Raw genomic sequence first — 25,462 nt, 5'->3', positions numbered from 1 at the left:
CAGTGTCTCATTACAAAATTAAAGGCGCAGGCCATCATTTTCACTCTAAATGGCAACAATAATAACAATAACAATAACATTGCAGTGTGAGTTAAAGTGTTTATTATTCAACAGCATTTCTGTAAAGTTCACTTAACATGACATGAAGAATCACTGACAGTTGTGAGTGACTGAGTGAGTGTGTGAGTGATTGGGTGAGACGAGTGACTGGGTGAGTATGAGTGACTGGGTGAGTACGAGTGACTAGATGAGACGAGTGACTGGGAGAGTACAAGTGACTGGGTGAGATGAGTGAATGGGTGAGTGTGAGTGAATGGGTGAGTATGAGTGACTGGGTGAGGTGAGTGACTGGGTGAGTAACTGGGTGAGACGAGTGACTGGGTGAGTGTGAGTGAATGGGTGAGTATGAGTGACTGGGTGAGGTGAGTGACTGGGTGAGGTGAGTGACTGGCTCAGTACGAGTGACTGGGTGAGTATGAGTGACTAGGTGAGGTGAGTGACTGGGTGAGTACGAGTGACTGGGTGAGTGTTTGAGTGACTGGGTGAGACGAATGACTGGGTGAGTGTGAGTGACTGGGTGAGTGTGAGTGAATGGGTGAGTATGAGTGACTGGGTGAGGTGAGTGACTGGGTGAGTACGAGTGACTGGGTGAGTGACTGGGTAAGTATGAGTGACTAGGTGAAGTGAGTGACTGGGTGAGTATGAGTGACTAGGTGAGGTGACTGACTGGGTGAGTACGAGTGACTGGGTGAGTGTTTGAGTCACTGGGTGAGACGAATGACTGAGTGAGTGTGAGTGAATGGGTGAGTATGAGTGACTGGGTGAGTACGAGTGACTATGTGAGTAACTGGGTGAGTACAAGTGACTGGATGAGTACGAGTGACTGGGTGAGTGTGACTGACTGAGTGAGTGTGAGTGAATGGGTGAGTACGAGTGACTAGGTGAGGTGAGTGACTGGGTGAGTACGAGTGACTGGGTGAGTCTTTGAGTGACTGGGTGAGTACGAGTGACTATGTGAGTAACTGGGTGAGACGAGTGACTGGGTGAGTGTGAGTGAATGGGTGAGTACCAGTGAATGGGTGAGTACGAGTGACAATGTGAGTAACTGGGTGAGTGTGAGTGAATGGGTGAGTACGAGTGAATGGGTGAGTGTTTGAGTGACTGGGTGAGTACGAGTGACTATGTGAGTAACTGGGTGAGACGAGTGACTGGGTGAGTGTGAGTGAATGGGTGAGTACGAGTGACTGGGTGAGTATGTGGTAATCTGTTGAGGGTGATCAGTGATTCCCTGTGGGCTCTGTGACCATGAACCAGATGAAGTACTTACAGAAGGTGAATGAATGAATGGTTCTTTTTATTTAACAAATACAGTGAATAAACAGTGAACATAAAGAAACTGAAATGTTAAATCCGAGCTGTTTAATGGTCAGTTAATGGTCAGTGTGGGGGTCCAGGATTGTAACCGGATTAAAGCTCAGCAGCTGAACTGAACAATGGAATAAATTACCTTCTCTTTCTCTTTCTCTTTCTCTCGTTTCTCTCGTTCCCGTGGTGACGAACGGGGAAGTGTCCGATTATAAAAGGCTCTTTATTGAAGCGCCCGGTGAACGCTGGATGACCAGGTTGTAGAGTTTTCTGCTGAATAACAGTGACCACTAAACTCTGGCTGGACTTTAGAGAATGAGAGAGAGAAAGAGAGAGAGACGGAAGAGAGAAGAACAGGTATGTTGTGCTGGGCAGGGATTGCTCTATTACAGTGACTTTGTTTCTCCTCTATCCATCCGTCCGTCCAGGAAGGGTGTGTGGGGGGTGGGGGGTAAAGGTGGGGTGGAAGCTGGGGGTAAAAGTTGGGTGGGGGGTGGACAAAAGCCCCTTTATCTCCAGAGCCCTGTGGAGAGTTCAGTTTTCAGAGGCTTATCACCATCTCCTGCGTGTGCGCTGAAAACCCCTCAGTACAGCGTAAAAAAACACCCCTGGGATTCAGCCACCTCCTCCTCCACCTTCCCTCTCTCCATCTCTGCAGGAAGGAGGAGTGGAGGTGAGTAAAGGAGGAGAGGTAGAGAGGAGGAGTAAATGAGAAGTGGAGAGGAGCAGTGGAGGACAAGAGGAGGAGGAGAGGTAGTGGAGGTGAGTAAAGGAGGAGAGGTGGAGTAAAGGAGAGGTGAAGACGAGCAGTGGAGGAGGAGAGGTGGAGATAATGAGTAAAGGAGGAGGAGAGGAGAAAAGGAGGACAGGTAGAGAGGAGGAAAAATGAGGTAGAGGAGAACTATGGTGAGTTCAGTTAAACTCAGTTTTCTCTCTACCTCCACAGTCCTCACCCTCTCCTCTCTTCCTCCACTGTCCTCACCCTCTCCTCTCTTCCTCCACTGTCCTCACCCTCTCCTCTCTGTTTCCACAGTCCTCACCCTCTCCTCTCTTCCTCCACTGTCCTCATCCTCTCTGTCTCCACAGTCCTCACCCTCTCCTCTCTTCCTCCACTGTCCTCATCCTCTCTGTCTCCACAGTCCTCACCCTCTCCTCTCTTCCTCCACTGTCCTCAGCCTCTCCTCTCTGCCTCCACAGTCCTCATCCTCTCCTCTCTTCCTCCACAGTCCTCACCCTCTCCTCTCTTCCTCCACTGTCCTCAGCCTCTCCTCTCTGCCTCCACAGTCCTCATCCTCTCCTCTCTGCCTCCACTGTCCTCATCCTCTCTGTCTCCACAGTCCTCACCCTCTCCTCTCTTCCTCCACTGTCCTCATCCTCTCTGTCTCCACAGTCCTCACCCTCTCCTCTCTTCCTCCACTGTCCTCAGCCTCTCCTCTCTGCCTCCACAGTCCTCATCCTCTCCTCTCTTCCTCCACAGTCCTCATCCTCTGTGTCTCCACAGTCCTCACCCTCTCCTCTCTTCCTCCACTGTCCTCAGCCTCTCCTCTCTGCCTCCACAGTCCTCATCCTCTCCTCTCTGCCTCCACTGTCCTCATAATCTCTGTCTCCACAGTCCTCACCCTCTCCTCTCTTCCTCCACTGTCCTCAGCCTCTCCTCTCTGCCTCTACAGTTCTCATCCTCTCCTCTCTGCCTCCACAGTCCTCATCCTCTGTGTCTCCACAGTCCTCACCCTCTCCTCTCTTCCTCCACTGTCCTCATCCTCTCTGTCTCCACAGTCCTCACCCTCTCCTCTCTTCCTCCACAGTCCTCATCCTCTGTGTCTCCACAGTCCTCACCCTCTCCTCTCTTCCTCCACTGTCCTCAGCCTCTCCTCTCTGCCTCCACAGTCCTCATCCTCTCCTCTCTGCCTCCACTGTCCTCATCCTCTCTGTCTCCACAGTCCTCACCCTCTCCTCTCTTCCTCCACTGTCCTCATCCTCTCTGTCTCCACAGTCCTCACCCTCTCCTCTCTTCCTCCACTGTCCTCATCCTCTCTGTCTCCACAGTCCTCACCCTCTCCTCTCTTCCTCCACTGTCCTCAGCCTCTCCTCTCTGCCTCCACAGTCCTCATCCTCTCCTCTCTTCCTCCACAGTCCTCATCCTCTGTGTCTCCACAGTCCTCACCCTCTCCTCTCTTCCTCCACTGTCCTCAGCCTCTCCTCTCTTCCTCCACAGTCCTCATCCTCTCCTCTCTGCCTCCACTGTCCTCATCCTCTCTGTCTCCACAGTCCTCACCCTCTCCTCTCTTCCTCCACTGTCCTCATCCTCTCCTCTCTGCCTCTACAGTTCTCATCCTCTCCTCTCTGCCTCCACTGTCCTCCTCCTCTCCTCTCTACCTCCACAGTTCTCATCATCTCCTCTCTGCCTCCACAGTCCTCATCCTCTGTGTCTCCACAGTCCTCACCCTCTCCTCTCTTCCTCCACTGTCCTCATCCTCTCCTCTCTGCCTCTACAGTTCTCATCCTCTCCTCTCTGCCTCCACTGTCCTCCTCCTCTCCTCTCTACCTCCACAGTTCTCATCCTCTCCTCTCTTCCTCCACTGTCGTCCTCTTCTCTGTGTCTCCACTGTCCTCATCCTCTCCTCCCTTTCTTCCACTGTCCTCATCCTCTCCTCTCTGCCTCCACAGTTCTCATCCTCTCCTCTCTGCCTCCATAGTCCTTCTCTACTTCTCTGCCTCCACTGTCCTCCTCCTCTCTGCCTCCACAATCCTCCTCCTCTCTGCCTCCACTGTCCTCCTCCTCTGTTCCTCCACAATTCTCACCCTCTCCTCTCTGCCTCCACAGTCCTCGTCCTCTCCTCTCTGCCTCCACTGTCCTCCTCCTTTCTGCCTCCATAATCCTCATCCTCTCCTCTCTGCCTCCACAGTTCTCATCCTCTCCTCTCTGCCTCCACTGTCCTTCTCTTCTCCTCTCTACCTCCACAGTCCTCATCCTCTCCTCTCTTCCTCCACTGTCGTCCTCTTCTCTGTGTCTCCACTGTCCTCATCCTCTCCTCCCTTTCTTCCACTGTCCTCATCCTCTCCTCTCTGCCTCCACAGTTCTCATCCTCTCCTCTCTGCCTCCATAGTCCTCCTCTACTTCTCTGCCTCCACTGTCCTCCTCCTCTCTGCCTCCGCAATCCTCCTCCTCTCTGCCTCCACTGTCCTCCTCCTCTGTTCCTCCACAATTCTCATCCTCTCCTCTCTGCCTCCACAGTCCTCGTCCTCTCCTCTCTGCCTCCACTGTCCTCCTCCTCTCTGCCTCCATAATCCTCATCCTCTCCTCTCTGCCTCCACAGTTCTCATCCTCTCCTCTCTGCCTCTACAGTCCTCATCCTCTCCTCTCTGCCTCCACTGTCCTCCTCCTCTCTGCCTCCACAATCCTCATCCTCTCTGCCTCCACATTTCTCATCCTCTCCTCTCTGCCTCAACTGTCCTCCTCTTCTCCTCTGTGCCTCCACTGTCCTCATCCTCTCCTCTCTGCCTCCATTGTCCTCATCTTCTCCTCTCTGCCTCCACTGTCCTCATCTTCTCCTCTCTGCCTCCATTGTCCTCATCATCTCCTCTCTGCCTCCATTGTCCTCATCCTCTCCTCTCTGCCTCCATTGTCCTCATCCTCTCCTCTCTGCCTCCGCTGTCCTCATCATCTCCTCTCTGCCTCCGCTGTCCTCATCATCTCCTCTCTGCCTCCACTGTCTTCATCTTCCCCTTTCTACCTCCACAGCCCTGCTCTTCTCTTTTCTGCCCCGGAGCTGTTTCGAGAATTTCTTGGGGTTGTTTGGGGCAGTTCTCCGGGCTGTTAGGGGTTATTCACAGGGCTGTTTGGGGTCGTTCTTGGTATTGTTTAAGGCAGTTCTCCTGGCTATTTGGGGCCATTTCTGGGGCCATTCTCTTGGCTGTTTGGGGCCATTCTTGGGGCTGTGAGGAATGAAAGTGTTAACGCCGAGTGCTGGGGGCAGAGTTATGAGTTTTCTCAGCTGAGAGCAGTGTTCAGGTTTCTCTCTGATGTTTTGATCTGGTTTGGAGGCTGAAGCCCGCGGCGTTGAACCACTGACCTCAGCCATCCATCAGAAACCAGACTCTGACACAGGAGCCAGTCACAGACGGCTGGGGGCGGGGCCTCGGCTTTGACTGACAGATGGCCTGCATCTGAGGAGTTCTCACTTTTACCCCAGACCTAAGAACAGGTCACTTTCATACTGTTGGTTTATGTACACTGTTCATATAAGGGGCTGTGGGTGTGGCCTGTGTCCAAATCAATAATGCTACATGCTCTAAGCTACAGCTAACACTGCGAGAACTTCTTAACTCCAGACTGGAGCATTGTCTCAGTGCTTTCACATCACAGGGTGTTGTAAATGTATGTTGTCCATTTCATTTTTTGGGTGGGTTTCAGCACTGTGCCCAACTCTTGTGCCCACTGGCCAACGCTGTGTCCAGAGTTAGCCTAGCCTGGGGAATAAACCAATGGTATTTAATGCCATACATTAGCGTCCGCTAATAGCCGGCCCTTCAGCTGTTGTGTAGGCCTCACTGTCAGACGCCGCACAAATTCCCCCTTGCTTTCCACACAAAGCAAATGTGGCCCTCAGCCAGAGGAGTTATCTGCAGCTTCGCTACCTCACGCTCCGCTGGACCCTCGCTCCGAAACCAGGCGAACAAACAAATATTCTTTTGTATGTCCACAATCTGCAGCAGACTGGAATTCCATTAGAGCAGGGTTTTACTTTTTCACCAGAGAGAGAGGGAGAGGAAGAGAGCGGGAGGGAGAAGGAGAGAGGGAGAGAGAGAGCGAGAGAAAGAGGGAGGGAGGGAGAGAATCCATGAGTAAGTGAAAGCTCTGTTTTTAGCAGGTATCTGGTGTCGTTCTGCTGAGACTTGCTGCATCAATATGTTCCTTTGCCCTTGTCTGCTCCTGATGTCATTGTCTTTATCTTTATCTTTATCTGTTTGTATTTTTAGTAAAATATAAACTCTAACGCACTTTGAAGTTACTGGAGTAGACGATGCGTGATGAAAAGTTCCAAATCTCACACCAGGCGCTGAGAGAAATACAGAGAGACGGCAGGAATTACGCAGTGTTCCAGTTGGCTGTTAAACATTTACTCTGTGACAGGGCGGTACCAAGGTCACTGCTGTGTCAGAGATGGTCACTGAGGGTTGAAAGAAGGTTTCTGACATGTTCCAGGTGGTTGTTAGTGTGTTGCTATGGTGTTAGAGATGGTCATTAAGGCTTTGTTTGATTATTTCCGACACGTTCCAAGTGTTCTAACTGCTTTGGTATTTACTGTAGTTTAGGTGTTGCAAGACTGTTGCTGTCATATCCTATATGTTGCTATGGTATGTCATGTGCTAGATATGGTATCCCTGGCAGTTGCTTGAGCAACACTGTTGGTTGCTATGCTCGCCTGAGTGGTTATTTGGGTATCCCAGACAGTCAAGCTGTTAAGCAGTTGCTGTGGTATCCCAGGTGTTGTTATAGTAACCCAGGTGGTTTCTATGGTATTCCAGTGAGTGGCTATGGCATCCCAGGTGGTTGCTATGGTATCTCCTATGTTCTTGGCATATCCCATGCCATTGCTATGGTATGTGAGGCAGTTGCTATAGTATGTCAGGCTGTTGCTGTGGTATGTCATTGATTGCTATGGTATCCCAAGTGATTGTTTTAGTAACCGTGGTGATTGCTATGGTATCCGAGGTGGTTTCTATGGTATCCCAGGTGGTTGCTGTTGTATCCAGGGTGATTGTTAGGCCATTGCTAGGTGGGTGTTCTCGCAGTGTGAATTATCACTGTTTGCTGTTCAGATTATAGTGGTTTCACAGAGGAGGGTTTTTTATTAATGCTTATTTCACTGTTATTAAAAGTGATTATCAGAGTTTAAAGTTAAAACCAATTATCATCTCCTCTCCACAGCCCCCCAAACTACCCCCAGGGTAATTATACTTCTACAACAGCTTATACCAGAGCTGTTAATTCAGCCTCGTTTCTGAGGGCGATGTTGTTGTAAGACATTCTCTCTGTTTTTCTTCCACTGTTTTTCTTGCGGTGTGTGAAGTGAGGGTCTCGTTCAGTCTCGGCTCCTGCGCTGAGCATCATGGGTAATCTGCGGGGGTCCAGGTAGTGTTTTTTTGATGACAGTGGAATAGAAACTGGATGAAACATAAAACTCAGAGCCGTGTTTGGACAGAGTTCTGGGGACGGTAATTACACACACACACACACACACTTAGAGTTCAGCACTCTCACACACAATTATACACACTTCTACACATAATTACTCACAGTTTTACACACACACACACACACACACAGTAAAAACCTGACACTGACTTTCATTTGTTTATGTTCCACTCAGAGCAGTGGCGAAGTAGGAGTTGTTATTTTTCCTGTTGTATTCCGGGGAGATTATGGCCGTGAAACATTTCTCCACAAAAAGAACAAAGTAAAAAAAAACATAATAGTAAAAGCTCCAGAGAAACTTGGACTGACAAAAGGCGCACAACAACCGTGGGTTTGTTTTGTGTTGTTTGTTGTTTTTGGTTTTGGGATTTGTGATGTGTTGTGTATTTGCAACTGAATCGGTCTTTAACTGAAGCAAACTTAGATAAAGACTGACACCTGCAGGACAATCCCTGCAATCACACACTGGTTTTACAGTGGAAAGAGAAGAAGGAGAGAGAGAGAGAGAGAGATTTGTCAGCCCAGTTCTTGTTAGGGTTAAAATGTGCCCCACCGCACTGAGCGCACTGCCCCCGCTCGCCACATGAGGGCCACATAAACACCGGATCGGGACGTAAAGGGAACCCTCCCAGACAGAATGTGGTCCACTTCTGGTGAGAGGAGGCGCTGCCGGACGGGGCCTAACCTGAGCCAGAGCAGGCCTTTGTCGAAATGTGCTACTTTGCAGCTCTGCGCATGCTCAGACCAAAAAAAATTTTTTTTTACTGTTTTCTGGTGTTTTACCTCCTAAATCTGTTTTTCTCCGGTACATTACACAATCTAAGTTTACTAATATTATTTGATTGAGTTAATTAAATGTAATTAATTGATTGAATTTAATGTAAATAAAAAAACATAAAATCATTCCTTATCACCGTAATTAACTTATAATTTCAGTAATAAGGGGATTTGTGCTGTACATATCTCCTGCTTATACTTCTGCAGGCAGCTTTTTCTGATACACTACTGAGTATATGTGGGGGCGGCACGGTGGCGCAGCAGGTAGTGTCACACAGCTCCAGGAACCTGAAGGCTGTGGGTTCGATTCCAGCTCCGGGTGACTGTCTGTGAAAAGTTGGTGTGTTCTCCCCGTGTCCGCGTGGGTTTCCTCCCACAGTCCAAAAACACACGTTGCAGGTGGATTGGCGACTCGAAAGTGTCCGTAGGTGTGTGAGTGAATTTGTGTGTGTCTGTGTTGCCCTGCGAAGGACTGGCGTCCCCTCCAGGGTTTATTCCCGCCTTGCGCCCGATGATTCCAGGTAGGCTCTGGATCCCCCCCCCGCGACCCTAAATTGGATAAGCGGTTACAGATAATGGATGGATGGAGTATATGTGGTGGTGGTTTCTGTTTGCGGGTGAGTTTTCTGTTTATTGGAATGTCAACAGTTCACCACCAGAGGGCGACATTTACAACTTAAATTTCTTATTATTTTCACTGTACATTACAAAATGTACTCTTTTGTATTCTTTACATTGTTGGGTGCGTCGGTGCCTGTGTCACACTGCAATTGAACACTGCACACTGAATCTCAAACATCTCCCACTACATTATGTGGTATACTATGTAGTCATATAGTAGAATTACTTTTATTAATCTTTAACGTTTTTCCCCAAAAGGTCCTGAGTTTTTTTTTTTTTTTTTGTCGAGACTTTTGCCTTTTTCCTTTGTTCAACTTTTTTATTAATCCCGGACACCCACACCATTTCTGAGGAAAAATATCGCTATGAATGTACTGCAGTCTCTGTGTCTCTGTGTGTGGAGGAGAGGAGTTTCAGTACTTCTTCGGTTCAACATAAACAATGTCCATCCGACTGCTGACCAATCAAAGTCATTGTGGTCTGTGTCAACGTGTCACATAGTTACATTTCTGGAGAGGTGAGTGTCAGGCTACGTGGTAGGTCCAACGCAGAAGAATAAATTAGGCTGAACGGTTCAGAACTGGGATCTTCGACATCAAACAGTTTCTGAATAATCCTCAACTTCGGGCTTTAAAAAAACCCTGGTACTGTTCCACAAAGCAGGATTTCTCAGATAGCTATATCACTTAAACCCAAACTGGAGAATGTTCAAATGAACCAACAGCTTTTTAGGACAATGCTGTGGGACGACACACTCGAAGCTGAAGATGTCTGAAATACTGCTTTGTTCCACACAGCAGGAGGAATTTAGGCGTTAGCTGGATAGCTTGTGCTCAGAGTCCCTCAGCTCTTTTCCTATTGGACACATATGTCTGAGGTTATCCAATTAAACTGTGAAATCCTGCTTTATTAAACAGGACACTTACTCTGACCCTGACCCAGCCCATGGACAACAACAACATCAACAACAACAACAACAACATTACATCAGTAATACATCACTTCCTGAGAAATACAAGTTCTTTAATATTTAACCTTGTTAAAATAAATTAATATCACAGCTCTGTTGTAACTGGTGTAAAGTTACAGGTGCAGTTCATCAAAATTCACCTGTATGTAATTTACACCAAAAATACACACAACTGTCCTCAGTTCTGACCCAAAGCTCAGTTCTACGTGTGGTTGTCTGAATTAGTTTCACTGATATGAGTGTAAGAGATCTGATAACACACCTGTAACAGCACGGGGGACTCTCTCTGTTACAGGTGTGTTATCAGATCTCTTGTGTGTGTGTGTGTGGGGAGGGGGGGGGCACACAATTTATTCTCCTTTTTTAATTGAAATCTGCACTGCTTTAATTCTTTAAACTCTGCCTCGTTGTCTCACATTGTCTTTGTGATGTCATAAAAAAACATGTTTACAGCTACAGCCCATTGTTACGGACTCAGAATCACATGACTTTTGAAGCCTCACACACTGTGTCTGAAACCGTGCCCTGTTCACTATATGGTGCACTTTCAGTGTCCCACAATGCACTGCAAAATGCAATGTATAACCCATGTACACTAGTGGATACCAGATTCCCCATAATCCACTGAATTGTTTGGTAAAACCCTCATGAGTTTGTTTCTGAAATCGTTCACTATCCTCCTGACTTCAGTTCACTAGAGTAGTGCAATATGCAATGAAAAATATAGGGAAAAGTGAATAGTGAACCACAGGGCCAGTGTCTTGAAAATAGACCCAGAGTCGTCCCCCGGTGCCTCCTTAGTCAATTCACAGTCGGGTTCTGGTGACTCCTGAGTCGACTCAGGGTCATTTCTCTGTGACTCGTGAAGATCTATGAAAACTTTGCTTTAACCCTATAGTACTCATTGTTTTGTGTTGGATGCATGTGCACCTGCAGACAGTGTTAGATGTTTACAAAACCAATGTGGACCTTTGTCTCAAGCTGGGCACTATGCCGTCCACGACGTCAGCCTGTCTGCTCAGCGTCGGGTGCAGAGCCCAGTAATACAAAGCTAAGAAAAACAGCCCCATGGTGTTCGCCACGAGGATAAAGGCCGTCAGGGTCAGGTACAGGTCATGGTCCAGGACAGAGGGGCTGAGGATGAACAGCAGCAGAGGAGCCGAGATGTTCTGCAGAGAAACCACCACGTAATAAACAATCATCGGAACCTTTGTGTTCTGCCCTTTGATGTTGAAGAAGGTGAAGATGAGGATGAAGGCCACCATGGCTCGGTAGAGAATCTCCAAACACAGCGATGTGCAGAACTCCGTCTTCACCTTGTGAGTCCACAACCCGCACAGCAGCCACTGGAGGAGCAGAACAAGGACGCAGTAGAGGTTCAGCTTCAGGAGCAGAACCAGGCCCAGGATCCGCGCAGAAATCGTCAGAGCTTTATAGAGCAGGTAAACAGCCGCAGGGAACCAGCGCAACATCGCCCCCCTCTGGGGAAGAGACCTCCGCAGACATCGCCAGAAATCCACCAGCGTCCATGCAGTGCTCAAGAATGACACCACCATGCTCAGACCTACACATCAAACACAAAACAAACATGAACACAAAACAAACCTAAACAAATCAATCAGTGATTATTCACTGCACTATGACACACACCTGGAGAGTGAATCAGCTTTAATTAAACTCAACACGCTCTGAGGAGAGCACTGGGCGAGTCAGGGCTATACTCACTCTGTATGACAGTGGCGTCCTGCTGTTGGAGGACAATGTAAAGCTGGAGGAGAAGCTGAGGAACGCTCTCCAGGAACGTCTCGAACAGACGGAGCATGCTCAGGTCCCTCAAAGCGCTCAAAGCCTTATCATCCGCAGACGCAGGGCTCGTTCTCCCACACCACACGCAGCCGAAACTGGCCTTCAGCAGCTGCAGGTGTCTGAGGACAGAACCAGAGAGAGAGGGACGTCAAGAACCTGCTCAAAGACCAACAGCTAGAGACCAGTGCAGGGAGCAGGAGATAAACTGGAGGATGATTCTAAATGAGGTATTTTCATTTACTTCAAAGGCATCTTGAAGGACCTCAAACAAGGACATGAACTTTATTTGTCTTTTTTTTTATCTGTATTTACTATATTACAGAGCTAGCTGAGAAACGAGAGATTCCGACTGGAGCATGAGCTGAGACACTGAACCATGTGTTTTCTGACTCAAGATCATAGAGAGAACTTCCGAGAAGAACACTCTCAAATCAGTTCTGTTCATCCACTGGCTCTTCAAACCTTGACTGAAGACACATCTCTTTCTAAACTGCTTAAAGACGACTTTTTATAAAATTCAGAGAATGTCTCCTACTGTTACAATGTTACAATTTGCTGCTCTCCGTCTGTTTGCACTGGAAAAAGGTGTTTGTATGCAGCCCTGGATCTGTAAATGGGAAACAAACTGTCTGAACTGGCTCAGGTCTCTCTCTGTCTCTCTTGCTGTCTTTCTCTCTCTCTGTCCCTCTCTGTCTGTGTGTTTGTCTCTCTGTATCTCAGCCATGGCCGTGAAATGGCACCTGGCTTCTGCATGAACACAGGCAGGGGGTTGTTTTTCTGTGAGAACAATAGCTCTCTGGAATTATCAATGATGTCTTTCCAGGTCTCAGCCTGGGCTCCAGTTCTCAGCTGAGCTGAGTCTGAGCTCAAGGGGATTTTAGACTTTAACCTGTTTGTACTCACTAGAATACACACTCTGACTAAACAAAAGTGCTTCTGCGTGTCACTCTGGATCGGAGCGTCTGCTGAATGCCATAAATGTGAATTTTTACCGAGTGAAGAAGCCCATGTGTAGCAGGTGGACAGTGATCAGCTGAAACTTGGTCAGTGTCTTGTCCTTTGGCCCATCATCTCTGAACCAGGCGTAGCTGAAGATCTGAGTGACCACAGATGCCACCACGATGAAGGTCAAGGTCAGAGCGAAGCACACACACCTCCCCTCCCTAAAATACTGGATGCCCAGCAGAAGGTCAGACATGGTGTCGGCTGCAGAGCACAGGAGGCCGAGCATGGTGGAGACCCAGAGGACCCTCGTCATTTCTTCGTCTGACATCGCAGTTCGGTCTCAGAGACAGGTCACTTTATTCTCGTCTGGACTGGACTTTAGAGGCTATGTCCATCCCATTATCCAGAACCTGCACAGCAGAGTAAACAATGCAGTCAACAACACAATAAACAACAGGGTAAACAATGCAGTAAACAACAGAGTAAACAGCAGATTAAACAACAGGACTCCACACTCTTTTGGTTGGTGGACTATTCTCAGTCCAGCAGTGACACTGAGGGGTTTAAAAACTCCAGCAGCACTGCTGTGTCTGATCCACTGGCACCAGCACAACACACACTAACACACCACCACCACATCAGTGTCACTGCAGCGTTGAGAATGATCCACCACCACATTACACCTGCTCAGTGGAGCCGAGAGAGAGGACAGTGAGGGGACAGTGGAGCCGAGAGAGGGACAGTGAGGGGACAGTGGAGCTGAGAGAGTGGACAGTGGAGCTGAGAGAGGGGACAGTGAGGGGACAGTGGAGCTGAGAGAGGGGACAGTGAGGGGACAGTGGAGCTGAGAGAGGGGAGAGTGAGGGGACAGTGGAGCTGAGAGAGGGGACAGTGAGGGGACAGTGGAGCTGAGAGAGGGGACAGTGGAGCTGAGAGAGGGTACAGTGAGGGGACAGTGGAGCCGAGAGAGGGGACAGTGGAGCCGAGAGAGGGGACAGTGGAGCTGAGAGAGGGAACAGTGAGGGACAGTGGAGCTGAGAGAGGGGATAGTGAGGGGACGGTGGAGCAGAGAGAGGGGACAGTGAGGGGACAGTGGAGCCGAGAGAGGGGACAGTAGGGCTGAGAGAGGAGACAGTGAGGGGACAGTGGAGCTGAGAGAGGGGACATTGAGGGACAGTGGAGCCAAGTGAGGGGACAGTGGAGCCAAGAGAGGGGACAGTGGAGCTTAGAGAGGGGACAGTGAGGGGACAGTGGAGCTGAGAGAGGGGACAGTGAGGGGACAGTGGAGCCGAGAGAGGGGACAGTGGAGCCGAGAGAGGGGACAGTGGAGCCGAGAGAGGAGACAGTGAGGGGACAGTGGAGCCGAGAGAGGGGACAGTGAGGAAACAGTGGAGCCAAGAGAGGGGACAGTGAGGGGACAGTGGAGCTGAGAGAGGGGACAGTGAGGGGACAGTGGAGCTGAGAGAGGGGACAGTGAGGGGACAGTGGAGCTGAGAGAGGAGACAGTGAGGGGACAGTGGAGCCGAGAGAGGGGACAGTGAGGAAACAGTGGAGCCAAGAGAGGGGACAGTGAGGGGACAGTGGAGCCGAGAGAGGGGACAGTGAGGGGACAGTGGAGCCGAGAGAGGGGACAGTGGAGCTTAGAGAGTGGACAGTGAGGGGACAGTGGAGCTGAGAGAGGGGACAGTGAGGGGACAGTGGAGCCGAGAGAGGGGACAGTAGGGTTGAGAGAGGAGACAGTGAGGGGACAGTGGAGCTGAGAGAGGGGACATTGAGGGACAGTGGAGCCAAGAGAGGGGACAGTGGAGCCAAGAGAGGGGACAGTGGAGCCGAGAGAGGGGACAGTGGAGCTTAGAGAGGGGACAGTGAGGGGACAGTGGAGCTGAGAGAGGGGACAGTGAGGGGACAGTGGAGCCGAGAGAGGGGACAGTGGAGCTAAGAGAGGGGACAGTGAGGGGACAGTGGAGCCGAGAGAGGGGACAGTGAGGGGACAGTGGAGCTGAGAGAGGGGACAGTGAGGGGACAGTGGAGCCGAGAGAGGGAACAGTGAGGGGACAGTGGAGCCGAGAGAGGGGACAGTGAGGGGACAGTGGAGCCGAGAGAGGGGACAGTGAGGGGACAGTGGAGCTGAGAGAGGGGACAATGAGGGGACAGTGGAGCTGAGAGAGGGGACAGTGAGGGGACAGTGGAGCTGAGAGAGGGGACAGTGAGGGGACAGTGGAGCCGAGAGAGGGGACAGTGGAGCTGAGAGAGGAGACATTGAGGGGACAGTGGAGCTGAGAGAGGGGACAGCAAGGATAGAAAGAGGAGGTGGTTTTAATGTTCTGGCTGATGGGCACATGTTTCTCCTTGTTGCAGTGGGGGGTAAATTTGTATAAATTATGGGCAGAGGGTCCACCAGAGTCCATGACCCGGTCAGTGTCAGTGGACTTTACTTCTTCAGAAAAACACAGACTAGCTCCATGGGTCAGAACAACACACACCCCATCACAGAGAGAGTAAACAAGGAGGAAACAAGGAGCAAATGAAGATTAAATTATAAGTATATAGTAAATAAGATGTAACAAGTAAATAAAAAATAAATAAATATAAATAAGTTATAAATCTGTAAAGTAAAGAGAAGGAAATAATTTGTTTTCAGAGCAGATTTGACTATAATTTCTGTTTATTTCCTCTAGCAAAGAGAGCTCAGGGAACTGAAATATTTCTGAAAGGGGTCTCAGTGGAGAATGTGTTCTGTATTTCCCCTTTAATAAGACACTCTGTTATTAATAAGCCCCTTTGATGTGTCCAGACTGTGGACGCATGGACTGTTCTGACCATTGCTGTGTGTCTCTGGGCTCAGCGTCATAACAGCACCTCCACAGCTGACCACACCACACACCCACACACCCCAGTCACACCACAGAACCTGCCCCTGAACATCAGCAGTGTCTGGAAACTGTTTGGAAAACCATCCCGGGGAAATTGGAAATGAAACAGTAAACAACGGCATAAAATAAAAACTCACTACTCTCACTTACACCAAACCGTCACACACTGGGTGGAGATGCGAGGTTTCTGATCTGACTGTGATGATGTTTTTATTCATTTACAGGTAATGTCTGTTTTTTAAGCAGAAGATTTGTTTGTGTTTGTGGAAAGTGAGCCGTACTCACCCAGCGCTCAGTCTCTCATGCACTGTTTCTCAATCAGTTTCACTCTTTCAAACTCTGCTCTAGTATTATGTCATACACAGTCCCTGCTTTAAGAGAGAAAGGGAGTGGCATTTCTCTCTCTTTCTCTCTCTCTCTCTCTCTCACTCATACGCACTCTCAGACACACCCAGTGCTACGTGTAGATGAACTCACACTGTGTTTAAATCTGTGCCCTTAAACACACATTTCACATCTGGATTATTATTATAACAGCGGTATGATTACAGACCAATACTATAGTAATAACACTGGCCTTTGTTTATGCAGCACTTTCAGTGACAAACTTTTTTAAATAAAGGACAGATCTAAATAAATTCCTCCAGAATGGGTGGTCTGGAAGCTGTGGGACGTGTGTGGGGTTTGAAAGTATAGCGCAGCTGAGAACCAGTGAGTTCTGTCCAGGCATTTCATGGAGGCCCTCCAGGGATGCTGGAGGTCCAGGATTCTGGGCTCATGTGGACCCCACATACAGTAAGAGAGACTATGCTGCTCACTTGGGTCCCTCCCATAGCCCCTGACTCTAACCCAGCCCCTGTTGTGTCCACGTGGACCCCACCAAGGTGAGCTGACTGTGTTGGACCACTTCCATCATCCAACAGGTGTTTTGCCCCAGTGCTTGATTAACTGTTAATGAACAGGGGTGTTTCCCTCATGTGTGTTCTTTTAACCACTTTAAAATATAAAAGTGCACAGTGTGGGGTTTGAGCTTTCGGACTCTAAAGGGCCGCTGTAGTTTTTCCACAGTGAAATGTGACAGTCAGAATTAAAAATGAAAACAAACTACTTCATGAACGAGAGGCCTGAAGCGAGGCCTGTAAAGGGTTAAAGGAATGTCCTTTACACTCCGACATGGTTCCATGCTTCGCTTGAAACTGGAGATTAAAACAGGAGATTAATATGAATAAACTCTTCCTCTGAAACAGTGATTCTGGAGAATAAACTCTGAACATTTTTAGGATTCCTGTTCCTCCCTCCCTCTCTCTCTCTCTCTCTCTCTCTCTCTCTCTCTCTCTCTCTTTCTGTGGGTATGTGTGTGCCATGTAAATGGTAGCAGTGTGTTTGAATGCAGTTGGACCTGTTAAATGAAACGTGTGGATTCTCTGAGTGATTAAAGTTCACAGAGATTTTCAGAAGCTCAGGGCTTTCTTATCACATGCTTCAGAAACGGAGATAAGTAGGAGCTGAATCTGTCACAGGATCTGTTTCATCACACACTCCCTACTCTACACTCCGCTACAGGTCGAAAGAGGAGCTGAAAACACAGCACATGGCGAGGGGTGGGGGGCGGGGGCAATCCTTCAGTCTTTACTGAGACAGAGAAAAGCCCCGCCCAGTGATTAACACCACCTCCAAACACAGGGGGGGGGGCGTTCCAGTGCGGTTACAGCAGATAGCCAAACACACAAAAAACCTCCATCATCTCATATAACACAACTCCAAAATACTAATTAAACACAGCTACGCCCCCTACTGGAACTGCAAGGACGACAACAACAGAAAATAACAATAACCAGCACAAAAAAATTCTCTCTTCTTTACTGTGTAGGGCATGGGGGGACTCCCAACTGCACCATGGCCCCCACCGTGATGGTGAAGTTTAATCTAATACATTGTCTAATAAAACACTGTAAAAATAATAAAATAATAATAAAAATAATCCAGTGTCCGCGTGTGTTTACTCCGGATGCTCTGGTTTCCTCTCATGCTCCAAAAACACACATTAGTAGGTGGATTGGTGACTCAAAAGTGTCTGTAGGTGTGAGTGTGTGAGTGAATGTGTGAGTGTGTGTTACCTTGTGAAGGACTGGCGCCCCCTCCAGGGTGTGTTCCTGCCTTGTGCCCAATAATTCCAGGTAGGCTCCGGACCCACCGCCGCCCTGAACTGGATAAGGGTTACAGACCATGACTGAATGAAAATAGTGAAATGAAAATGGTATATCCGTGTAGTCTAAAATGGATACCCAGTATTTTTTTTTATTCACAGGTGTAATTAAAATTTATATTTATAGAATAATTTGTACAATTAATTAAAAGCATTACAATAAATTTAACCAAAAAAAGCATTCTCAGTGGCTCACAGTACAGACTTACTCCATTATTAGTTCATTCATTCATTATCTATAACCGCTTATCCAATTAAGGGTCGTGGGTGGGTTCCAATGCCTACCTGGAATCATTGGGGGCAAGGCAGGAATACACCCTGGAGGGCGCCAGTCCTTCACAGGGCAACACACACACACACACACACACCTTTGAGTCGCCAATCCACCTACCAACGTGTGTTTTTGGACTGTGGGAGGAAACCGGAGCACCCGGAGGAATCCCACGCGGACACGGGGAGAACACACCAACTCCTCACAGAAAGTCACCCGGAGTGGGAATCGAACCCACAACCTCCAGGTCCCTGGAGCTGTGTGACGCTACCTGCTGCACCGCCGTGCCCCCCATTATTAGTTCCATCCATCCATTATCTGTAACCGCTTATCCAATTTAGGGTCGCGGGGGGTCCAGAGCCTACCTGGAATCATCGGGCGCAAGGCGGGAATACACCCTGGAGGGGACGCCAGTCCTTCCCATTATTAGTTGTATTTACAAAATAATTACAGTAAACACATAGCAATATGAACATTTATAAAATGCATATATTAATAAATGACTCCAGTAGCAGACGTGGTAGCTTCAAATTTGTTTTGCTGTTTGTGGTTTGAATTAAATCTTTAATTCCTGATTCCAAATCTGGACCTGGCAACCCTACATTAGGGTTTACACGTTCATTACACGTTCATTGTAATTTTGAGTACTCAGAGTTACGGAAGTTTTATTGTGAAATACTAAATATTAAAATGGGTTACTCTGTGATTAAAGAGCTCAACATTTTTCAACTTCGATAAGCAAGTGTCCACTCGTGTAATACCTATATTTAGCCTGGAGATTTTTCTGCACACCTGGCAACCCTGCCCCCCAGCCTCCAGTCCAGCAGAGAGCTCCACGCTTCTCGCTGAATGGATTAAAGGAGGTGGGAGCAGTCTCCTCTTCTTCATTTCAAAGCAGCTCTCTGAAAAGTTTTGTCTGTTTTCCAGCACCATGGGGATCAGAAAGAAGACCAACAAGAACCCTCCGGTTCTAAGCCATGAGTTTATTATCCAGAACCACGCCGATATAGTCTCCTGTGTTGCTATGCTCTTTCTGCTGGGGCTCATGTTTGAGGTAGGTTCTTTTGTATTCCTTTTTGAATATTTCCATCAGTTTCCGGCAGTGACTGGCTATATGTGCTTTAATAGACTTGTTTAGCTGTTTAAGTAACCAGTGCCATGATTTGTTATTCGGTTTGGGCTTAAAATTTGTTTCGTTTTGAAATTTTTTGTTCCACCTTAAATGGTGCAGCAGTTGCATTCTGGTTCCTCTGGCAGGGAATAGTAAACGCTACACCATTTAAGGTGGAACGGAAAAGTCCAAACTCAGCTTCGGCTTTCAAGCTTGAACTTCGTTTTTAGCTTTTAATTTTACGTGTTTAGGACACATTTACTTTTTTCAATCTCTAAAATACATAAAATAAAACGATCCTCGTTGTTTTCTTAAGTTGTATTTTTTTTCTGGCGTCCCTTTCATTAATAATCGCTATTTTTTTTCTGGCAGCTGGTGTGTAACTCGATTAAATCAAGACACAGTCTTTTCAGATTTAATGTTTTGTTCAAATTAGTCTTTAATTTGGCTTGAGAGTTTAATTTTAAGTTAATTATGAGCTTTAATCTTGATAGTATTGCAGTTGTGTTGTAAGTTAGTGCTATTTCTGTGGATGCACTTTTAGTGTTACGTGGCATTCAGAGAGAGCTCAGTCAGCACTGACACACACCTCCACAAACACACAGCACTCAGGTTTAAACCTATATTTACTCTTTTGAACCCAGTATTTACTTTATTTGTTTAAAATCTGGATCGTTTAACGTGGTTCTGGCCCATAATTTAGTCCATAAATGTTTATTTTTGTTTTCTGAAAAGCAGTGCCAGCATTAGCACACTGGGTGCATTATGGGAAATGTAGTTTTTCCAACGCTTCGCTTGGTCCTGTCACGAAGTGAATATAAACATATATCAAACGCCATTAAATCTTTAAAACGGGGTATTTCTTAGCAGTAGTATTAATGCTAGTTTTGCTTTCATAATGTCAAGTGTATTATTGATATGTTAATACGTAATATTTATTGGCAATTATCAAATAGTTTTTCGTTCCTGCTTAGTTACTTTTTTATCATTTCCAAACTTTATTATCTATTTTTTTTTATCAATGTTTAATTTATTTTCATTATTCACTGATTTTTATTACTGATATAAATGCTTAATTTAGCTTATGGGAAACAAAGCTGCACAACAGTATTGTCTGCATTCATATTAGTATAAATAACACTTAAATGTGAATAATTATAAAATTATTATTATTATTATTATTTTCATTTTTAATGCTTGAATATTTTATATGCTTTGAATGCCACACAAGCCAACACAACTAAACAACCCCATGCACACATACTGATCACCCATGGATTCACACTGAACTGGGTCTTAAACAAATCTGTGCTGATCTTTTCTTCCAGATCACATCGAAGATTGCAGTGTTGTTCATAACAGTCCAGTACAATGTCACGGTGACAGCGGGCGGTAAGCACTGAATCAGAGGTCAAAAACATTTGTTTTAGACAAGTTTCCAGTTGAGAACTCTTACTAAAGATTAACAGAACTTCACCATGTAGCTGAACCCAGCCATCAGCCAAAACGTTTATTTCTGACTTGTTTGTTTATTTATCAGAAGGCTTGGAGGAATCTGCTGTGAATTTTTTCCACCATGGTCTGAAGGATGCTGCCACCATCTTCTTCTACATGTTGGTGGCCATCATCATGCATGCCATAATCCAGGAGTACGTCCTCGATGTAAGGGTTTGAGCAGATTTCTCTCTCTGTCTCTCTCTCTCTCTCTCTCTCTCTCTCTCTCTCTCTCTCTCTCTCTCTCTCTCTCTGTGAGATTTGAGATTGTGTTGTTGATGAGCTGCTCTGGGTTGTGTTCAGGTTTTGAGGATTTTCAGAGCATATTTTTGTGAACCTGTATGTTTTTCTTAGCTAGAATGAATATGACGACTCTTCTCTTTAAATTTTAAAGATTTAAATAAAATAAGTGGATGGGAATAAAGTTTGATTAAAAGTAGTTCTTATTGTTTGTTTGTTTCTAAATGCAGAAAATCAACAGGAAGATGCACTTCTCCAAAACTAAACACAGCAAGTTTAATGAATCTGGGCAACTGAGCGCTTTCTACCTCTTCTCCTGTGTGTGGGGAGCCAGCATCCTGCTTTCAGTAAGATCACTCACCTGGCAGATCACATATTCCTCCCCAAAGCCACAGATCCTAAATCGTTCACTCCGAGTGTAATGCTATAAACAGATCCGAGTTCTCAAACAGATCCCAGTTCTCAAACAGATCCCTCCAATCAGATCAATCACATTGATTTATCAGTGTTTGTGATGAGTGTTGGTCTGTATGCGAACAGCTGTGTTAATGGGGGGTGCTCTGCTAAAAAAGGCTGTGTTTTTCTGTAGGAGAACATCCTGCCGAACCCTGTGAGTCTGTGGGAGGGGTATCCTCATGCTCTGATGCCGTAAGTGCTCCTCACTAAACTTTTCTTTCTCCTCTGAGCAAAATATCAGAATTTGAGATTAAATTTGGGAGAAATGTTTTTTGTATTTATTTTTCTTTTCTGTACTCGAACTTGGACTAAATCATGAGCGGACCATGATCAGAATGAGACTAACAGATTCGGACCATGACCAGGGAGGGATCAGACTGGACTAAATTTGGTTAGGTGCTGATTGTAATTTTTTTATGGATTTTGCTGTAGGTTCCAGATGAAATTTTACTACATTTGTCAGCTGGGTTACTGGCTCCACGCTCTTCCTGAGCTCTACTTCCAGAAGGTCAAAAAAGTGAGTGAGTTTTTAATCAGTTTCCCTTTATAAGTAAAGCTGAAGTGGTGGTGTTTTCAGACTCAGCAGATTTTGAGTTCCCTGCGCTGATTCAGCTGTGGATTGTGTTTTTCAGGAGGACATTCCTCGCCAGTTGGTTTATATCAGTCTGTACCTCGTCCACATTGCGGGAGCATACATTCTAAAGTAAACAAGCTTCTTTTTAACTCTGAGCACTTTGTAGGTAATAGTATTTGAATGTATTTTTAATTCGTGCTCTGTATGTGTTCAGTCTGAATCGTTTGGGTCTAGTTCTGCTGGTGCTGCATTATTTTGTGGAGTTCCTCTTCCATGTGTCGAGGATCATTTACTTCAGCAACGAGGAGAGACAGGCCGGGTAAGTCACTGACATATCGCTTTCACTCGCGTTGATGTCTGAAAATCTTGAATGCCTTCTTCTTACTCAACTGGTGGCTGGAAAAGGGGCATTTTAGGAGCTCAGTGATTATAGCAACAGGATCTACAACAAAAACACATCCATAAAGATCAATCTGTATGGATTTCTGTCTCATTTTCATGTGTGCTACAGGTTCAGTATTTGGGCAGTTCTGTTTGTTCTGGCCCGGTTGCTGACTCTCTCTCTGTCCGTCCTCACGGTGGGCTTTGGTTTGGCCGGAGCAGAGCATCAGGGGCTAAGTGTCAGTGAGGGCAACTTTAACATCCTCTTCATCAGGTAAAAACATGCGAGAACAGGAGGCATGTTAAAGAGGCTTTGTCACAGAAAAAAAATCAAAACAAACAAAGTTTGTTTGTTTTTGTTTCAGGGCGACGGTTCTGGCTGCGATCTGCTCCACTCAGGCATTCATGATGTGGAAATTCATCAACTTCCAGCTGCGACGGTGGAGAGAACAAACTCAGAGCACCACCTTAAAAAAGAAAACCTCCTCCACCAAGGGCAAGTCCAAGAAAGGTCAGAGTTTAAATTTTTATTTCCCCTCCCTCCATTTCTCTGATACACATCTTGTTCTGAACTCTAATGTTCGTTATTTCCCTTTATTTAACTCCCCCTCAGAACCCCGCACTTTCCAAATCTTTTACATTTTGAGTCAGAAATGTAAATCTACTGAGTTTACACACACCCCGCTGTAAAGCCTTCTCTAGCTCATTCCAAAGACTTCCAGTGTGTTATGACACTGTGGCGGTCAGTGAAGGTGAATTCTCACGCTCCCAAAACCTCTCTCTCACAGTCTGAGTCTGAAGAATTCCAGCACTCTCCTGGAACGCGCTGGTACCTCAGCTCAAGCCATAACACTGCCCCCAGAGGCAGGTAGAGTGGGCTGTAAGAGCGATGATTGCATTGCTCCCTGCAGTTCTCTTCTGCCCCTGACCCCCACAGCTCTGCAGCCGCGTCAGTGTGGAGTTCTCAGACCATCTGACCCTTCTCCCTCTGACTTTATGGTCCTTAACAAGCCGTAGACTTTCACGTTTTATCTCTAAAAAAAAAACACAGCGGGTCACATCGTCCCTCATGGACACGTTTGAGAGGAGCTGGTCACTGCAGAAATCCTCCAATCGCAGGCTCCTAATGAGTCTCTCATTCACAGCAGAACCAAAACTTCTTTTTGGCTGTTTGTATTTACTATTTAAACTGTTTATAAATGTATTAACTGTGTTATTAACATGTAATTTCATTCTTTGTGTTTTCACAGCGAATGGCGTGAACGGATCTCTCAGTGCCAACGGAGCCGACTCCCCACGAGCCAGGAAGGAGAAATCCTCCTAAAGATTGATATTGAACCCTTTTCTGATCATTCCCTGTTTGTCACGCCCATTGTTTTCGGACAGTTCTCAAGCTCTGAGCGTATGCACTGCAGCGCTTGCTTTTCCTGCCTCAGACAAACCCTGGTTTAAATTAAGATCTGCTCGTTGTCGTCTTTATGACGAGACTGGAGTAGAAAAGTGGAACTGTGCTCTGCATGAGCTCTGTCAACAAGATCTATAATCATTCCTGGAAAAAAAAGGGGAGGTTTAGAAGTAATGGTACTCTTTTAGTTTGTCCTTTAAATGTCACAAAAACCTCTTTACCACCTGTGGCTGTGGGAGAGCATCACTGCAGAAATGAGGAGATTGTGTGGTCATTTACTTTATTTGGCTTTATTTTTGTTTATTTTTCCTTTATTTTCCCCTCAGAAAAGGGTCCAAACACTTTTTGTCCTCTAAGCTTCATCCTACAGCTCCCAGAATGCTTTGCAAACCGTGAGTTAACTGTGCCAACACAAACGGAGAATTAAAACAAGCCCGAAAGTGCCTCATTAAACCACAACCTACACAGGATCAGTGATGATTGTTTGACCAGCTGCAGTTGTGTCCGGAGGGAACCCGTGTTTTTGAGGTGGTGTTTTTCTGATGGAGCTGTGAACAGCTCCCTCCACAGAGAACACAACCTTTCACAGCTTCTCAACAGTTACAAAAATTTAAACTATTAAAAAAAAAAAAGCAATGAGAACTTTTACAAAAGATGAGGTTAACGTTAAAGTCAGGTATCCAGAATCTGCTGTTTCTCACAGAAGTAAAGTAACGATTCTGAGATGTCATTGAGACCTGTTTAATTCTCATTTCCACTCAACTCTTCTCTTTCCGAGCAGTTCCTCAGAAAGTAGTGATGTATAAAATGTGAGGCATCTTCTGTATGAGACACGGTTGCCCCCAGTGTGTTGTATCCAGTAAATCTGAGTCTGTGGAGAGGTGTGTGTTCTCTATGAAGGCTGCGCCACTTAATTTTATTTAGAAAATCAACACAACCCTAAAATTTAACCTAACCTTTGCACACAACTTTTTAAAATAGGATCATTGAAAAATATTCTGGTGCTTTAAGACTTCTCTCTGTGTGTGTGTGTGTGTGTGTGTGTGTGTGTGTGTGTGTGTGTGTACGTACCCTTTTGTCTGATTCCTGTAGTAAAGTGCTGTGTTTTTAAAGCCCACTAGAAATCCTTGTGTTGTGAGTTTCCCTGCAGCGCTGCTTGTCGACTGCCCGAGTGATTTTGTCCATACCGAGGAGCTTGTGTTTATAAATGTAGGAAAATACTTTGCCTTTTCCTCCGAAGTGGGCTCAGCTCGTGTTTCTTAAGAATTTATTTTGTTCTAAGAAAAATAAATGGTGGATGAAATACATTGTCGTCTTGTCTTCACTGAACTCTCATCCTTTCTGATCGTACACTTGGTGTTACATCTTGTAAAATGTAAACAAAGTGATGGAAACTGGGAGTGATCTAATGGTCAAGCCTGACCAATAGTACAAGAGGATTATCTAATTGGATGACACATTCTGGGCTTAAGTTATCCAGCTAATTCTGAAGCCTGATAAACTGATGGAGAGCCAGTGTAAATGTAATAATAATAAAACATTTTATATGGTGATCTGTGGTCAGTTATGTTGTGTCCTGAAAGAAGAATATGATTAAGGGAGTGAATGTTAACAGCAAAGAGTGGCCATATCTGCATTATTTATTTTTGACCACGTGGTGGTGCAGTTGTACAGTAGGTTCTCAGTGTAAATCAAAGAGTTTAAGTTTCTTATTTCTTTTACCGCCCGTATTCAGACAAGCCCCATCCATCCCGCGCTGAGATTGGCT

At 46.4% G+C, this 25,462-nt stretch overlaps 3 protein-coding genes across 3 annotated transcripts; 2 read left to right on the top strand and 1 right to left on the bottom strand.

The window, feature by feature from the left end:
* The first annotated feature begins 2,197 nt into the window (after positions 1–2,197).
* LOC136711023 (uncharacterized) lies at positions 2,198–5,186 on the top strand. The gene is made up of 4 exons (XM_066686982.1): positions 2,198–2,234; positions 2,452–3,295; positions 3,412–4,372; positions 4,473–5,186. Exons 1-4 carry the CDS (start codon positions 2,198–2,200, stop codon positions 5,184–5,186), a joined length of 2,556 nt encoding a protein of 851 aa, XP_066543079.1.
* Positions 5,187–10,266: 5,080 nt separating this feature from the next.
* Positions 10,267–15,922, bottom strand: xkr9 (XK, Kell blood group complex subunit-related family, member 9). The gene is made up of 4 exons (XM_066641326.1): positions 15,842–15,922; positions 12,731–13,093; positions 11,658–11,857; positions 10,267–11,496 (listed from the first exon to the last, which is right to left on the bottom strand). Exons 2-4 carry the CDS (start codon positions 13,009–13,011, stop codon positions 10,883–10,885), a joined length of 1,095 nt encoding a protein of 364 aa, XP_066497423.1. The 5' UTR covers positions 13,012–13,093; positions 15,842–15,922; the 3' UTR covers positions 10,267–10,882.
* Positions 15,923–18,857: 2,935 nt separating this feature from the next.
* tram1 (translocation associated membrane protein 1) lies at positions 18,858–24,988 on the top strand. Its single transcript, XM_066676438.1, has 11 exons — positions 18,858–19,087; positions 20,473–20,536; positions 20,685–20,806; positions 21,109–21,225; positions 21,468–21,526; positions 21,767–21,851; positions 21,967–22,037; positions 22,123–22,227; positions 22,420–22,563; positions 22,655–22,800; positions 23,540–24,988. The coding sequence occupies exons 1-11, from the start codon at positions 18,965–18,967 to the stop codon at positions 23,611–23,613; spliced, it is 1,110 nt and encodes a 369-aa protein (XP_066532535.1). The 5' UTR covers positions 18,858–18,964; the 3' UTR covers positions 23,614–24,988.
* The last annotated feature ends 474 nt before the right edge of the window (positions 24,989–25,462 follow it).

Source organism: Hoplias malabaricus, chromosome 1, assembly GCF_029633855.1.
Source record: "Hoplias malabaricus isolate fHopMal1 chromosome 1, fHopMal1.hap1, whole genome shotgun sequence".
NCBI classification, from domain to species: Eukaryota; Metazoa; Chordata; class Actinopteri; order Characiformes; family Erythrinidae; genus Hoplias; species Hoplias malabaricus.
The sequence above is the reverse complement of the archived record's forward strand: the minus strand, read 5'-3'. Positions and strand labels throughout refer to the sequence as shown.

What these genes read in the sequence shown, in the direction of transcription:
- LOC136711023 (XM_066686982.1), top strand. Translation starts at nt 2,198, where the DNA reads ATGAGTAAAGGAGGAGGAGAGGAGAAAAGGAGGACAG. An exon ending in AGAGGAGAAAAGGAGGACAG is followed by an intron (nt 2,235 to 2,451) that starts GTAGAGAGGAGG and finishes CTGTCTCCACAG; the next exon opens with TCCTCACCCTCTCCTCTCTT. An exon ending in CCACTGTCCTCATCCTCTCT is followed by an intron (nt 3,296 to 3,411) that starts GTCTCCACAGTC and finishes CTGTCTCCACAG; the next exon opens with TCCTCACCCTCTCCTCTCTT.
- xkr9 (XM_066641326.1), bottom strand. Translation starts at nt 13,011, where the DNA reads ATGTCAGACGAAGAAATGACGAGGGTCCTCTGGGTCTCCACCATGCTC. An exon ending in CACATGGGCTTCTTCACTCG is followed by an intron (nt 11,858 to 12,730) that starts GTAAAAATTCAC and finishes TTCTGTCCTCAG; the next exon opens with ACACCTGCAGCTGCTGAAGG. An exon ending in GGACGCCACTGTCATACAGA is followed by an intron (nt 11,497 to 11,657) that starts GTGAGTATAGCC and finishes TTTGATGTGTAG; the next exon opens with GTCTGAGCATGGTGGTGTCA.
- tram1 (XM_066676438.1), top strand. Translation starts at nt 18,965, where the DNA reads ATGGGGATCAGAAAGAAGACCAACAAGAACCCTCCGGTTCTAAGCCAT. An exon ending in TATCCTCATGCTCTGATGCC is followed by an intron (nt 21,527 to 21,766) that starts GTAAGTGCTCCT and finishes ATTTTGCTGTAG; the next exon opens with GTTCCAGATGAAATTTTACT. An exon ending in ACTTCCAGAAGGTCAAAAAA is followed by an intron (nt 21,852 to 21,966) that starts GTGAGTGAGTTT and finishes TGTGTTTTTCAG; the next exon opens with GAGGACATTCCTCGCCAGTT.